The 16,809-nt window shown below is 41.3% G+C and overlaps 1 protein-coding gene across 50 annotated transcripts in view; it reads left to right on the top strand.

The window, feature by feature from the left end:
• The window catches only part of NUMB (NUMB endocytic adaptor protein), a 176,411-nt gene that overhangs the window by 93,325 nt on the left and 66,277 nt on the right, over positions 1–16,809 (top strand). For 46 of the 50 annotated variants that reach the window (XM_070065238.1, XM_070065207.1, XM_070065235.1 and 43 more), the window contains one exon: positions 1,576–1,716. In XM_070065238.1, coding sequence (XP_069921339.1) covers positions 1,591–1,716 — 126 coding nt within the window. In that variant the 5' untranslated portion in view covers positions 1,576–1,590. Of the gene's footprint in view, positions 1–240; positions 374–1,575; positions 1,717–16,809 lie in introns of all 50 variants that reach the window. The other 4 variants (XM_051826026.2, XM_070065243.1, XM_051826025.2 and 1 more) reach the window with 1 other exon arrangement.

Here is a 16,809-nt window from a genome sequence, read left to right as displayed (position 1 = left end):
AAAAAAAAAAAAGGGGGGGGGGGAGAAAGGTGATAAATGAAAGGAGTAGAGTATTAAGGTGAGGGTCGAGAAAGAAGCAAGTATATAAAAGAGAGCTATAGTCATGCTGTCAAGTTTTGCAGAGCAGTAACAGAAAATGAGAATTGTGAAAATTTTTTTTTTCAGTTTCACAACTAAGTGAACCTGGAAAATCTAGTGACCTAAACATTTTTTTTTTTTTATTTTTTTTTTATTTGAAAGTAAGAGCTACACAGGGAGGAGAGGCAGAGAGAGAGAGGTCTTCCATCTGATGGTTCATTCCCCAATTGGCTGCAACGGCCGGAGCTGCGCTGATCTGAAGCCAGGAGCCAGAATCTTCTTCAGGGTCTCCCACGTGGATACAGGGGCCCAAGGACTTGGGCTATCTTCTGCTATCCCAGGCCATAGCAGAGAGCTGGATGAGAAGAGTGATTGCTTAGTGTTTCTTTTTTTTAAACTTATTTATTTATGTATTTATTTATTTATTGGCAGGCAGAGTGGACAGTGAGAGAGAGAGACAGAGAGAAAGGTCTTCCTTTTTGGCCATTGGTTCACCCTCCAATGGCCGCCACAGCCGGTGCGCTGCAGCCGGCGCACCGCGCTGATCCGAAGGCAGGAGCCAGGTGCTTCTCCTGGTCTCCCATGCGGGTGCAGGGACAGGAACCTGGTGTGCCGGCGCCGCAAGGCGGAGGATTAGCCTATTGAGCCTTGGCACCGGCTTCCTTAGTGTTTCTTACTAGTAAACCAAAAAGGTCTCCCAAATTCCATTGTTTCAGAATTAGTTTTTACTAGTATGTATGAAAGTTTTCAGAAGGTGTTAGCAATCTGTAACCTATACACACAAATTTCCATTTTGGGGCCTGGTGCTGTGATGTAGAAGATTAAGCCTCTACCTGCAGCACTGGCATTCCACATCGGTGCCGGTTCAAGTCCTGTCTTGCTACATTTCCAATCCAGCTCCCTGCTAACGTGCCTGGGAAAGCAACGGAGGATAGCCCAAGTGCTTGGGCCTCTGTACACACACTGGAGACCCAGAGGAAGCTCTGAGCTCCTGCCTGAAGCCTGGCCCAGCTCCTGCCGTTGAGGCCATTTGGGGAGTGAACCAGTGGATGGAAGCTCTCTCTGTCTCTTTGTCTCCTCCCACCCCTTCTCATACCTATATATGTCTGCCTTTCAAATTAACAAATACATCTTAAAAACACAATTCCATTTTCAAGAGTTGGAATGGATTTGTCAAAGACGTTAGTAGCAAGAATTTCTCATTTGTTTATTACAGTTAAAGTACTTGAAAGTTCTCAAAATAATCTTTCCTTCAGATCCTACTAGAGGTTAATGTGGTTTTTATAAGAACTAGTATTGTAGTTGTCTTTTCAAAATATAAAATGGTTAATTTGTTTAAATTTGGTGTTACTGTAAGAGAAAGTGTACTGATTGTTCATTATCCTTTAAGCTAAAAACCTTCATTTGGGATGTTACCTCTTTATTAATATAGTAATCCAGAATTCAAATATATGGAAAACTAATAAATTATTTTTTATATTTTCTAACTGTCCACAGATTGTAAAAATTAAAATGAATAAACTGCGACAAAGTTTCAGGAGAAAGAAAGATGTTTATGTTCCAGAGGCTAGTCGTCCACATCAGTGGCAGACGGATGAAGAAGGGGTTCGTACTGGAAAATGTAGCTTTCCAGTTAAGGTAAGAGCTAATATTTCTATAAATCTCTGTGTAGAAAAGAACTGACAGCCTTTTATGTGTTCATTAGTTCAGACAGTTCATTAGTTCAAGGGTTCTCTTCAGATCTTTGTCTCTGTTTCCCTCTCTCTCTGTTTCTTTGACTTTCAAGTAAATAAATAAATCTTTAAAAAATAAAAAGAACCCTTCAAAAACTAATCCTTTCATATTATGCTTCAGTGTTAGAATTAAAATAGAAGAAAAATAAATTGTAATTGGTGATTTTTCCTTTCCAATTTTTTTAAGTATGTATTTATTTGAAAGAGTAACAGAAAGGGAGAATTTTCCATCCACTAGTTTACTCCGCAAATGGCTGCAACGGCCAGGGCTGGACCAGGCTGAAGCCTGGAGCCAGGAGTATCTTCTGGGTCTCCCACATGGGTGCAGGGGCCCAAGCATTTGGGCCATATTCCACTGCTTTCTCAGGCACATTAGCAGGGAGCTGGATTGGAAGTGGAGCAGCCAGGACTTGAACTGTTACCCATATGGGATGCTGGCACAACAGGCAGAGAATTAACTTTCTACACCACAGCACTGGCCCCTCTTTTACTATTTAATTAAGGATTTCTGGTGTGTAACCTGAAATAAGTACCAAGAAGATCACTTCTTATGAAAATTCTAATCCTAAAACATCTTGAGGATCTCTCTCTTTCTCCTTTCCTCTATCCCTCTCCCTCTATCCCCACTTCCCTCCCTCTTCTCCTCCCCCCCCCCCGCTGTGTTACTCTGCCTTTCAAATAAATAAATATTTTTTTAAAAACATCTAAACATCCCAAATTATCAGGATGCAAAAGATTTTCAGTGGGATATGCTTAATACATGATAGCGCAAGGGTAATGGAAATCTACTTTCTTAATTATACATCTGATATATTCTAGAAATCTCAGAATCATAAGAGTTAAAGGAAATTTTCTCTTTAATCTTGTAGCATTTAACCATATAGAAGGTATTGCATTAGAATGGCTTAGTTTTAGGCTGAAGGAATACTGGTTTTATTTCAATATGATTCCTCAGAAAGATGGAAAATAGGGAGAAATGTGCCTAAGTTTGTGGTGTGTTGGCTTGAGATCAGTAGAGTTCTCAAGGGAATAGGAAGTGAAGTTGTGTAGAAGAGTGTGAGTAGACAAGGTGTGGAATTGGATATAGAGGACAACAGAACAGTGACTGCAGAGAATAAGAAACAGAGCTTATGGAAACGTCCACAATTACTAGACAGTAATCAAATGAAATTGCAGCTTATTTGATCTCTACTGTATGTTTAAATATACTGGTAAATTTAATTGATATTAGAATAATGCTTAATTAAAGTAGGTTTCAAAGCTTGTAATTCTATCTGCTAGTATAACAAAGATGATATTATTAATGGAAGAGGAATTCCAGTGTTGCAAATGGAAATATTACCTATACCAGATATAATCTAGAGGTTCTCAAAGTGAGATTGCTAAAATGTTTTCAAGGAGTCCTGAAGTATCTTCTTTTCCAACCAATTATCTCTGTGAGGCCAAACTTTATATACTTTAACAAAATATTCTATTACAATAGATGAAATGTAGATTCAAATGTGAGAATCCAATCTTTTTCTATTAAGCTGAATATTAAGATTAATGCCACTGGGCCGGCGCCGTGGCTCACTTGGTTAATCCTCCGCCTGTGGTGCCAGCATCCCATATGGGCGTCGGGTTCTAGTCCCGGTTGCCCCTCTTCCAGTCCAGCTTTCTGCTGTGGCCCGGGAAGGCAGTGGAGGATGGCCCTGCACCCTCGTGGGAGATCAGGAGGAGACACCTGGCTCCTGGCTTTGGATTGGCCTAGCTCTGGCCATGGTGGCTATTTGGCGAGTGAGCCAGCAGAGGGAAGTCCTTTCTCTCTGTCTCTCTCACTATCTGACTCTATCTGTCAAATAAATAAAAATAATTAAAAAAAAAAGATTAATGCCACTTCTCACTAACTTTTTATTTTGGAAAATACAGTTATTTGTCCTTAAAAATATATTCTTTAGGGCAGACATTTGGTGCAGCAATCCAGATACTGCTTGGGGAAACCCCAGCAGTATCACAGTGCCTGGATTCATATCCCAGTTTCACTTCTGATTCCAGCTTTCTGCTAATGCTCAACCTGGCAGGCAGCATGTCATGACTCAAGTACCCTGGGCCTCCGCCACCCATGTGGGGTTAGGGTTAGGGATGGAATCCCAGGTTCTTGGATTCAGTTTGGCCCAGCTCCTGGTGTTCTGGGTATTTGGGGAGTAAACCAGCAGATGGGAGATTTCTCTCTATCCATCTTGTCTTTCAAATACATAAACATTAAATTAAAAATATATATAAGTATATTATTTATATTAACACTCAGTGGGCTTATTTTTGGATGAATTGAATATTTTATAAAATTCTTAATTTTAATTTTAAGTATTTTACAGCCATAACTGACATACAAACTATTGGAGATTCTCAATATAGTGGAGTCTGGAGACTAAAAATTTTGAGAACTAATGATTTAAACAATATGCTTCATCAATTAAAGTAATGTATAAAGAATCTACCTGTAATTGCCTACAAACATATTTTTAAATGCTAGTATTAATTTTGGTTGTTAAATAAATTGGTGGGGGCCAGTGTTGTGGCATAGCAGGTAAAAGCCTCCTTCTGTGATGCCAGCGTCTCATATGGCCGCTGGTTTGTATCCCGGCTGCTCCACTTCCAATCCAGCTCCCTGCTAATGGCCTGGGAAAGTGGCAGGGGATGGCCCAAGTGCTTGGGCACCTGCCACCCACGTGGGAGACCTGGAAGAAGGTCCTGGCTCCTGACTTTGGTGTTGGTAGCCATCTAGAGAATGAATCAGTAGATGGAAGATCTCTTTCTCTGTCTCTCCCTAACTGTGAGTTTCAATAAATAAATAAATCTTCAAATTAATTAATTAATTGGTGGAATCCAAGCTGATTCTTTGACTTATAATTGAAATCTTAAATCTCTCATTATGTAGAACATATAGCATGCCAAAATAGAGCATCTGTTTGGTGGATTCTGAAGGTCATATTATTTTCACATTTGGAGGAATAAAAATTAGGGCTGCCTGCAGAACTCATTATTTGAACTCAGTGTTAAATGAGATGGAAAGGCTTTTTTATCCTGTTAGTTTGGGAATATAAGGCATTTACTTAGTTGTTTCTAGGAGGTGTACTAGGTAGAGTAGATAGGGTATATCAGATGGAGAATTGAGCATATGGATGTTAAACTTGCATACTAGACCAACATTTTGCTCTGTTAAATGATCTACCAGTTGGTTTGTAGACCACACCTTTGTACAATAAGGACTGCCATTATTGTAGAAGTTAGTATTTTAACAACAGGTCTTTTTTATTTTGTTTGTGACCATATTAGCTGTATCACAGAAAGCATAGCTCTTATTCAGTAATTTTTTTTTAAGATTCATTTATTTATGGGCTGGCGCCGCGGCTCTCTTGGCTAATCTCCGCCTGCAGCGCCAGCACCCTGGGTTCTAGTCCCGGTTGGGGCTCTGGATTCTGTCCTTGTTGCTCCTCTTCCAGTCCAGCTCTCTGCTGTGGCCCAGGAAGGCAGTGGAGGATGGCCCAAGTGCTTGGGCCCTGCACTCGCATGGGAGACCAGGAGGAAGCACCTGGCACCTGGCTTCGGATCAGCGCAGAGCGCCGGCCGTAGCGGTGATTTGGGGGGTAAACCAACGGAAAAGGAAGACCTTTCTCTTGGTCTCTCTCTCTCATTGTCTAACTCTGCCTGTCAAAAAAAAAAAAAAAAAAAAAGATTCATTTAATTATGTGAAAGTATGTGAAAGGCAGGGTGACAGGGAAGGTGAGGGGGGAGAGAGAGATCTTCCACCTGCTGGTTTACTCTCCAAATGCTCACAGCAGCCAGGACTGGGCCAGGCTGAAGCCAGGATCTCGATTCAGGCCGCTCAAGTAGGTGACAGGATCCCAAAGGCTTGAACCATCACATAACTCCCAGTTCCATTAACAGGAACCTTTGCTGGAAGAAGCCATGACTCCAGCCAGTACTCTGATACAGTCATCTCAAGTAACAGCTTACTCCACTGCACCACAATATTCATCCCTGCCATAATTCCATATTTCTTTTCTTTTTTTTTTTTTTTTTTTTTTTTTTTGACAGGCAGAGTGGACAGTGAGAGAGAGAGACAGAGAGAAAGGTCTTCCTTTGCCGTTGGTTCACCCTCCAATGGCCGCCGCGGCCGGCGCGCTGCGGCCGGCGCACCGCGCTGATCCGATGGCAGGAGCCAGGAGCCAGGTGCTTTTCCTGGTCTCCCATGGGGTGCAGGGCCCAAGCACCTGGGCCATCCTCCACTGCACTCCCTGGCCACAGCAGAGAGCTGGCCTGGAAGAGGGGCAACCGGGACAGAATCCAGCACCCCAACCGGGACTAGAACCCGGTGTGCCGGCGCCGCAAGGCGGAGGATTAGCCTAGTGAGCCGCGGCGCCGGCCCATAATTCCATATTTCTTTTTTTTTTTTTTTTTTTTTTTTTTTTTGACAGGCAGAGTGGACAGTGAGAGAGAGAGACAGAGAGAGAAAGGTCTTCCTTTGCCGTTGGTTCACCCTCCAATGGCCGCCGCTGCAGCCGGCGCACCGCGCTGATCCGATGGCAGGAGCCAGGAGCCAGGTGCTTTTCCTGGTCTCCCATGGGGTGCAGGGCCCAAGCACCTGGGCCATCCTCCACTGCACTCCCTGGCCATAGCAGAGAGCTGGCCTGGAAGAGGGGCAACTGGGACAGAATCTGGCGCCCCAACCGGGACTAGAACCCGGTGTGCCGGCGCCGCAAGGTGGAGGATTAGCCTATTGAGCCACGGCGCCGGCTCTCATAATTCCATATTTCTAAGAGGCTAGTTCCTGATCTAGTACCTTATCTATCATGTAAGATTTAATAATGTAAGATTTTGGTACAAAGTGTTATGATAAATTATAAGTTGCTAAATATAATAATTTATCAAGAACAAAACAAAAATGCACAAAATATAAAATGGGAAATTAGTCACAGATACTGATGAAACTTAAATTTAAAAACTTGAAAATATGGATAAAATTGGTAAAATTCTTGAAATGACCAAAACTGACTCCTACAGAAAGTATAAAGAAATTAATTAATGTAAAATATTATATCCAAAAGTTACCTACTTCCCATCCCTAACATAGGTACCCTCAGTCCCTGACGGAGGCGCCAGGCCCAAATAACTTCAAAGGGGAACACTGTTAAGCCTTCAATAAAAATATAAAATCCATGCTTTATGTGTTCATTGAAGCCTTGTAGATTGTTGTAAATTGGTTTTATCTGTGTAGTATTTCTAAAGTTGACAGAATACATCAAAAAAGAAGTCTACAAGCTAACTTAACTCATAGGCATCAACACAAAGTACTTGATAAAATATTAATATTTATCCTAATTAATCATTATCTAAAGAGAAAGAATAAAGGAACATCTCTTTTTATAGGATGAGATAGCCCCTTATGTACCCACAGTGTCTTCCCACAGATTACTACTGAGTAGGACTGAATCAAATGCCCAAACCAAGTTGCAAAGAAAGCAATTGTTTTGTGTTTCAGCCTGTGCCATTGAGGTAGACCTTTCCAGCAGGGAAGCTGAAAGAATGGCTGTGATACAGGCAACTATCAGTGTCAACCGTGGTCATTATTTCATAAATATTTTTATAATTAATTTTTAATTAGTACACAGTATAATCAAGTTCTCATCTTTTTTTCTTTGACTATTGTAAGAACTCTTGACTGTTGATTTCAATGTTACCACCCTTCTAAACTGTTATCTCAAGTGTTCAGTTGTCTTATCACTTAATCCTTTGGTGGTTTTGTAATAAGATTCTAAGAGACATCAATAGGTCTTTTTTTAAAAAAACAATTAAAATTTTATTTATTTATTTGAGAGGCAGAGTTACAGACAGAGGGAGAGACAGAGACAAAGGTCTTCCATCTGCTGGTTTACTCCCCAAATGGCTACAATAGTTGGAGCTGGGCCGATCCCAAGCCAGCAGCCAGGAGCTCCTTCCAGGTCTCTCACACAGGTGCAGGGGCCCAAGCACTTGGGCCATCTTCCACTGCTTTCCCAGGCCATAGTAGAGAGCTGATCAGAAGAAGAGCAGCTGGGACTAGAACTGGTGCCTGTATGGGGTGCCGGTGCCACAGGTGGAGGATTAACCTACTGTGGCATACCCTTTTTTTTTTTTTTTTAATTATTTATTTGAAAGGGAGAGATACAGAGATAGGAGAGAGAGAGAGAGAGATCTTCCATCCACTGGTTCACCCCCCAAATGTCTGCAATGGCCAAGGCTAGACTAGGCTGAAGCCAGGAGCCAGGATCTTCTTCTAGGTCTCCTAGTTGGGTACAGGGGCCTAAGCACTTGGACCATCTTCTATTGCTTTCCCAGGCATACTAGTAGGGAGCTGGATTGGAAGTGGAGAAGCTGGGATTCAAACTGGTGCCCATATGGGATGCTGGCATTACAGATGACGGCTTTACCTGCTGTGCTACAGCACTGGCCCCAAGAAAAGGTTTTATTAAGACTAAATTAATCTAAACTAGAAATTTCTTAATAAGCACTATGACATGAAAATGTACTTTCCATATGGAGAATGAACCAGAGGATGCAAGACCTCTCTCTCTCTCTAACTCTTTCAAATTAAGAAAAAAAATAAAATACCACATTGGGGTGGGCATTTGGCCTAGTGATAAAGACACTGGTTCTGATAGCTGTGTCCCATATCAGAGTGCCTGTATTTGTGCTTGCCTCCCAATTCCAGCTTCCTGCTGATGCACACACTAGGAGTCAGTAGGCGATGGTTTGAAATAATTGAGTCCCTTCCACCCAAGTAAAAGACCTAGATTGAGTTCCCCCTCCTGGCTTTTGCCACTGCAGACATTTAGGGAGTTAACTGGCAAAGGGATGCTCTATCTGTCTCCCTGTTTCTCTGTCTCTCCAGTAAATAAATATTTAAAAAACACATCACTATCTGGCATATGTTAGGTGCACAGTGAGTGTTAATTGCTGCTACTGCTGCTATGGGTTATATGCCAACTGAATAGTGAAGTTTTCATTTGGATTTCTTATTTGTTGTTTTTTTTTCCTTAATTGAATTTTTAACACCAAAAGTTAAATACTTTCTCTTGAATAGGTGCCTGAAGTTTCTGATAGCTCTTTAGTACCTGAGTATGTACAGTTTGATTACACTAACCTGTTGTAACTTTAAAAATTCTGTTTTTTCCAAAAGAGGAGACATTTTCTGCTACTTATAATTTTGTTACCTGAGTATGAAAATTTTCTGCATGTACAATAATGTTTTGTTTTGAGGCTGCCTCACAGTGTAACTTTTTGGAAGATACTGTATGTGAGAGGTAGTGATTCAAAGTTAAGTGAATGTCCAGCCATGTGTGGTACCAAAGAAAAAAATCAAAATGACAACTGGTTGAACAGATTCATTGTATTGACAGTTAAGTTTACTGACATGCTGGCAAAAATTTCATTCATAATTCACTCTTCTATCTTAAACACTTAAAAATCCAGAGAGCAATGTCTTTAGATCTCAGCAGTGAGGTATTTGAGATGGATTTTCAACATAAATTATGAAATGTTAATGACTTATCCACCCCAAGCATTTTAATTCCATTTGATTTGCCATGTATTTTACAAAGAAGTTGCATCTGTATTTGGTAACTTTTTTAAAAAATATTTGTTTATTTACTTGAAAATCCGAGTTACACAGAGAAAGAAGGGGAGCAGAGAGTGAGAGAGAGTCTTCCATCCACTGGTTCACTCCCCAGTTGGCCGCAATGGCCAGAGCTCTTCGAACCAAAGCCAGCAACCAGGAGCTTCCTCTGGGTCTCCCACACAAGTGTAAGAGCCCAAGGACCTGGGTTATCTTCTACTGCTTTCCCAGGCCATAGCAGAGAGCTGGGTCAGAAACAGAGCAGCTGGGTCTCGAACTGGCACCCATATGGGATGCCGGCACTGTAGGCGAGGCTTTACCTGCTACGCTACAACACCGGCCCCCTGCATTTAGTAACTCTTACCTTATTTCTTTGCAGTGTAATATGCACTAAGATTTCTGTTATGCTATTGATAGGGAATATTTTTAATATCTGATTTTTAAAAAATTTTATTTCATTTGAAAGAGAGACTGTTCTTCCATTTACTGGTATACTCTCTCAATTACTGTAACAGCCAAAGCTGGGCCAGACCAAAACCAGAGCCCAGAACTCAATCTTAAGTCTCCTGCTTGCTACCTCCCAGGTTACATGTCACAACCAGATAAGGAATGGAGTCAGGACTCAAACCAGGTACTCCAGTATGAGATGCAGACATCCCAAGCAGTGTCTTAACTGCTGTATTAAATGCTTGCCCCAGAAATAGCTGATTATTTGAAACTAGCATTTGTACTCCAGTAATCTAAATCTAGAAGATACTGCTCTTACGGCTGTATTATAACTTTATAATGTAAAATGTTATAAGTTAAGTTTTAGTTTATTAAAATAATATTGAATATAATTGAAACTTTTTTTTTTATTTATTTGAGAGAGAGAGAGTTAACGTACAAAGAGAAGGAGAGATGAGAGAAAGGTTTTTCATCTGCTGCTTCACTCCTTAAATAGCCACAATGGCTGCAGCTGGGCCAATCCAAAGCCAGGATCCAGGAGCTTCTTCTGGGTCTTCCATGCAGGTGCAGGAGCCCAATCACTTGGACCATCTTTTTTTTTTTTTTTTTTTTAACCTTGTTTTACAGAATACAAATTTCATAAGTACAACTTTAGGAATATAATTATTCTTCCCACTATATCTGCCCTCCCACCCATACTCTCACCCTTTCTTTTCCTCCCTCTCCCTTCTCAGTCCCATTCTCCATTAAGATTCATTTTCAGTTAACTTTGTACACAGAAGACCAACTCTATACTAAGTAAAGATTTCAACAATTTGTACGCGTGCACGCACACACACACACACAAACTGTTTGAGAACTAGTTTTGCAGTTAACTCTAATACTACATTGAGGACAAACTCATTGAGGACAAAGGTCTTGAATGAGGAGTTAGTGCACAGTGACTCCTGTTGTTAATTTAACAATTAACACTCTTATGTATGACATCAGTTACCACCCGAGTGTCTTGACATGAGCTGCCTAGGCTATAGAAGCCTTTTTTAAAAAGATTTATTTACTTGAAAGTTACACAGAAAATGAGAGACAGAGAGAGAGAGATCGTCCATCTGCTGGTTCACCCCCCAACTGGCCACAGCAGCCGGAGCTGCACTGATCCAGAGCCAGGAGCTTCTTCCGGGTCTCCCCCTCTGGTGCAGAGGCCCAAGGCCTTGAACCATCTTCTGCTTTCCCAGTCCATAGCAGAGAGCTGGATTGAAAGTGGAGCAGCTGGGACTTGAACTGATACCCATATGGGATGCCAGCACTGCAGGTGGTGGCTTTACCCACTAAGCCACAGCGCTGGCCCCTATGGAAGCTTTTTGAGTCCACAAACTCCATCAGTATTTGGACAAGGCCATAAGCAAAGTGGAAGTTCTCGCCTCCTTTGGACCATCTTTCATTGCTTTCCCAGCCCATGTCAGAGAGCTGGATTGAAGAGGAGCAGCCGTGACACAACCAGGACACATAGGAAATGCCAGCACTGAAGGCGGATGCTTAGCCTACTATATACCACAGCACCAGCCCCCAAACTTTTTTTTTAAGGTTTATTTATTTATTTATTTTATTTTTTTATTTTTTGAAAGGCAGAGTTTCAGAGAGAGAGAAAAAGGGAAATATAGAAAGGTTTTCCATTTGCTGGTTCACTACCTAAGTGGTCACAATGACTAGGACTGTGCCCGGCCAAAGCTAGCGGCCAGGAACTCCATCCTGGTCTCCCACATGAGTGCAGGGGCCCAAACACTTGAACCATCATCTTCTTCTGCTTTCTCAGATGCATTATCAGGGAGCTGGATTGGAAGTGGAGCACCAGGACTTGAACCGGCACCCATTTGGGATGCCGGTGACACAGAAAGTGGTTTTACCCATTATGCCATAATGCAGACTCCTTTAATTCACTTTTTTTTTTTTTAATCTTCATTGAAGTAATAAATTCTATTTTTTTTTTTGACAGGCAGAGTTAGACAGTAGAGAGGGAGACAGAGAGAAAGGTCTTCCTTCCGTTGTTTCACCCCCCCCAAATGGTTGTTACAGCTGGTGCGCTGTGCCGATCCGAAGCCAGGAGCCAGGTGCTTCCTCCTGATCTTCCATGTGGGTGCAGGGCCCAGGTACTTGCGCCTGCCTTCCCGGGCTACAGCAGAGAGCTGGACTTGAAAGAGGAGCAACTGGGACCAGAACCCGGTGTGCCGGCGCCGCAGGTGGAGGATTAGCCTAGTGAACCGCAGCACCGGCCAGAAGTAATAAATTTTGTAATTAAAAAACAGCCCCTGCCTTACCCTATTCTCACTCCTCCATAATGCCTTTAATCATTTTTGCTTTTGCTTCTCTTGCAAAGTTTCCATTTATTTTTTTCTTAAGATTTATTTATTTACTTGAGAGTCAAAGCTACAGACAGAGAGGTCTTCCATCCACTGGTTTACTCTCCAAATGACCACAATGTCCAGAGCTGGGCCAATCTGAAGCCAAAATACAAGAGCTTCCTCCTAGTCTTCCACACAGGTACAGGGGCCCAAATACTTGGGCCATCTTCCACTGCCTTCGCAAGCGCATTAGCAGGAAGCCGGATCAGAAGGAGAATAGCCAGGACTTAAACCAGCTCTCCCATATGGGATGCTGGTATCACAAGCATAGCTTCACCTGCTGGGCCTCAATGCTAGCCCCAGGGGGTACAATTTAAAACAGGATGGTTAGGGTGGGCTTTCCTGAAAAAAGACTGAGCAAAGACCCAAAGAAAGTGGGAATGCAAGCATTTCAGGTATCAAAGGAAACAGATTGTAGAGAGGGGGACAGGTAGTACAAAGTCTTTGAGATAGAACAGTGGTTGGTTTTTTTGGAGGCACAACAAGGAGGCAAGTGTGTTTAGACTATTAGATACATTTCCTAGAGAGATGATGAAATCAGACAAATAACAGTGTGCCAGATCATGTAGTTTAGAACTTTTTAATATTATCTGACCTATTATTTGTATTTTTACTATAAAAATTTTATAATACTTCTTATTCTGTCCTAAATGAAATGTATATATGATATAAGCTACTTGTGCTTAAGTTTACAAAAAAGAGATTGGCACCGCTGCTCACTAGGCTAATCCTCCGCCTAGCAGCGCCGGCACACCAGGTTCTAATCCTGGTCGGGGCACTGGATTCTGTCCTGGTTGCCCGTCTTCCAGGCCAGCTCTCTGCTGTGGCCCGGGAGTGCAGTGGAGGATGGCCCAAGTGCTTGGGCCCTGCACCCGCATGGGAGACCCCGAGAAGCACCTGGCTCCTGCCTTCGGATCAGTGCGGTGTGCTGGCCGCAGCTCACCGGCCACAGCGGCCGTTGGAGGGTGAACCAACGGCAAAGGAAGACCTTTCTCTCTCTCTCTCTCTCACTGTCTACTCTGCCTGTCAAAAAAAAAAAAAAAAAAAAAAAACAATAATAATAATAAATAAATAAATAAAGTTTACAAAAAAGTAAAATCAAATCTTAATATATTTGTATCCATTGTTACTAACAATGCCTACAGACATTTCCTACACATGACTATTGAAAAACCACTGGTGTGGAACCTTGTAGACCTTTTTAAGGTCTTTGACTTTTATTAAAAGTGAAGTGGAAAGCCATTAGAGGGTTTTGAACAGAGGAGTGACATTATATTGTTTAAGTTTTGAAAGAATCAGTCTGTTTCCTGAGATGAGAAAATCAGCTACTGAAGAGCAAGTATGAAAGCAGAGAGGCCGGTGCCGCGGCTCACTTGGCTAATCCTTCGCCTGCGGTGCTGGCACCCGGGTTCAAGTCCCGGTCGGGGCACCACATTCTGTCCTGATTGCTCCTCTTCCAGTCCAGCTCTCTGCTGTGGCCCAAGTTCTTGGGCTCTGTACCCGCATGGGAGACTAGGAGGAAGCACCTGGCTCCTGGCTTCGGATTGGCGCAGCGCGCCGGCCATAACGGCAATTTGGGGGGTGAACCAACGGAAAAGGAAGACCTTTCTCTCTGTCTCTCTCTCTCTCTCTCTCACTGTCTAACTCTGCCTGTCATAGATAGATAGATAGATAGATAGATAGATAGATAGATAGATAGATAAGAAAGCAGAGAGATCAGTTAGACAGAAGTCGGGGCTGGTGCGGTGGTGCAATGGATTAAAGCCCAAACCTGAAGCAGCAGCATCTGCATATATGCATCAGTTCTAGTCCCCACGTGGGAGACCTGGAAGAAGCTCCTGGCTTCTGGCTTCGGATCTTCCCAGCTCCAGCCATTGTGGCCATTTGAGGAATGAACCAGTGGATGGAAGACTTTTCTCTCTGTCTCTCCTTCTCACTGTTTATAACTCTACCTCTCAAATAAATAAATAAAATCTTAGGGAAAAAAAAAAATTGGATTTGTGAATGGGGGATGATATCAAGCATTCAGTTGTGATGCTATTGGAAATGGTGCATTTCTTAAAAGTTCATTTTCTGTTTATTGCAGTTACAGAAATGCAATTGACTTGTATACTGAAATTAAATTTAGCAACCTTGCTAAACTCAGTTATTAATTTATTTGAATAATCTTGGATTTTCTAATACAATAATTAATCTATGAATAATATAGTTATATTTCTTCTATTTCTATCCTTATACTTTTTATTTCTTTTTCTTGCCTCATTGCCCTGGCTAGAGCCTAGTGTACAGTGCTGGGTAGAGTTGGTGACTAATAAGTACCTTTGCTTCATTCCTGATCGTACTACAGTTTCTCAAATTAAACAAATTCTCTCCTATTCTTAGGAAGTATTTTTTAAATTATGGAATGTAAACACTTTTTTTCAAGATTTATTTTTTTATTCTCAAGTCCATGTTATACAGAGAGAGGAGAGGCAGAGAGAGAGGTCTCCATCCACTGGTTCAATCCCCAATTGTCACAATGACCGGAGCTGTGCCGATCCAAATCAGGAACCAGGAGCTTCCTCTGGGTCTTCCTGTGCAGGTGCAGGAGCCCAAGGACTTGGGCCATCTTCTACTGCTTTCCCAGGCCATAGCAGATAGCCGCATCGAAGTGGGCAGCTGGGTCATGAACCAGTGCCCATATGGGATGCTGACACCACAGGCAGCGACTTTACCCACTATGCCACAGTGCCAGCCCCCAATGTAAATAATTTTACCAATAGTTTTCTATACTATAGAGAGGATGATGATTTTTATCTTAGTTCTCCTAAGTGGTAAATTCTGTGATTTTTTTTTTAATCAGTCAACCAACCTTGAGTTTCTGATATAAACTTACCTTGGTTAGTATACATCATGATCAAGTTGAATTTATTTAGTAGATAGCTGGTCTGTTTTGTTAATATTTTGCTTTTTTGTTTGTTAATGTGTTGCCAACCCCTGTTAATGTTTTGATAAGAAGTTTCACATCTGCTTTTGAGACAGATTGGCCTGTGCAATTCCCTCATCAGGTATTAACAAAATTGAGGCTAGATTATAGTTTGGGCATGGTTCTGTCTACCTCTGATTACTTCCGTTCCCAGGCTATACATTACAGCTGTTGCAGCTGACAGCCTAGGGTGTTTCATGGAGCCAGTTACTCCAGTAGGTTCTGAACGCTAAGCCTTCTGTCCTCAACAAATGAGAATACGTAAAACTAGTTTTGCTTAGTATGTCTCTCTACTTCCTACTTTCCTTTTGAAATTACCAGTTTTCAAGGCTTGATCAGATTTAACTTTAATTTTTTAGTTTTTCCTCCAGAAATACATCATTGTTGATATGGACTGCTATCTGAAGGCAGACAGTAGCTACCCTTTTGTAGTGACAGCAGCTATTGATGATCCTTGCCTGAGTTTATTCATAAAGGCTGCAAAATGGTGACACTCCAATTCTGTTATCACTTCTTCATCTGCCAACTGTAATATTTCTGTGAAGCAAAACTTCCTCATATCTTCTGTTTCATTAGCAATGATGTGGATTAGGAAAGGTCAGGGCTAATTTCAGTTATGGAAGAAATACTGAGCCATGAGGAAGATCAAGCCCTGCTTTAGCAATAAGCAACTGTACCCCATGGATAATTCTCCCTTTCTGATTTGACCACTTTTTAAAGAAAAATAATATATTAAGTTAATGCATTTAAGAGCAGTAAACCATGAGCATTATTTTAATAGGAGAATTGCAGATTGGCATTAACAGAGAGGTAGTGTGAGATGGTTGAAAGATGATAGAAGTAAAAAGACCAAAATTCTATTCCTAGTGCTGTGTTTATTTACTAGTAATATGATTTTCTCTAAACTACTTAATTGTTCTGACATCTGGTGCCACATTTGAAAGTGAAGATTTTGGGTTTCTTAAATCCTCTTCAGTTCTAAACTTATATGATTAGATTTAATATATCATCTTAAGTTGTATGATTTCAGGTGAAGTTGTATTCTAAATTAATAAAGAATATCTCATTTCATTCAGCTACTTTGTGGTTAAAGATCCAAAACAAATTTTGATATTGTGTTCTGCACAATATCAAAATTATATCTGCTATAAAGCATAACTACATATACATGATAAGATGCCTTTGGTTCCTTATAAATGAAGGATTATTGTGTTACTTTTTGCTAATGTTGGGAACTGTGGACTGTACAGTCTCTCACAGCTGGGATCTGCATTTCTTCTCATGGATAGCATTACCAAAGCAGGGGAAGAAATCTTTTTTTTTTTTTTTTTCAAGAAAGGGAAAAATGACTTAATTCATCCAAGAATGAAGTTCCACATACTGGTTTTTCTAAAGCACATTTTATTGAATAAAAGTCTCTTACTCAGAGGGAATTTGGAAAAGGCATACAGACAAAAGATTTTGTCCCAGTGTCAAATATTTTAGTCATTAAAGCATAAATCAGCTGCAGTTCTTCAGTGAGATAGTGTCTCAGAGAAGGAAAGAAATCTTTTTAAT

Source organism: Oryctolagus cuniculus, chromosome 20 (genome assembly GCF_964237555.1).
Source record: "Oryctolagus cuniculus chromosome 20, mOryCun1.1, whole genome shotgun sequence".
NCBI lineage: Eukaryota > Metazoa > Chordata > Mammalia > Lagomorpha > Leporidae > Oryctolagus > Oryctolagus cuniculus.
This window is presented reverse-complemented; position numbering and strand designations above follow the sequence as displayed.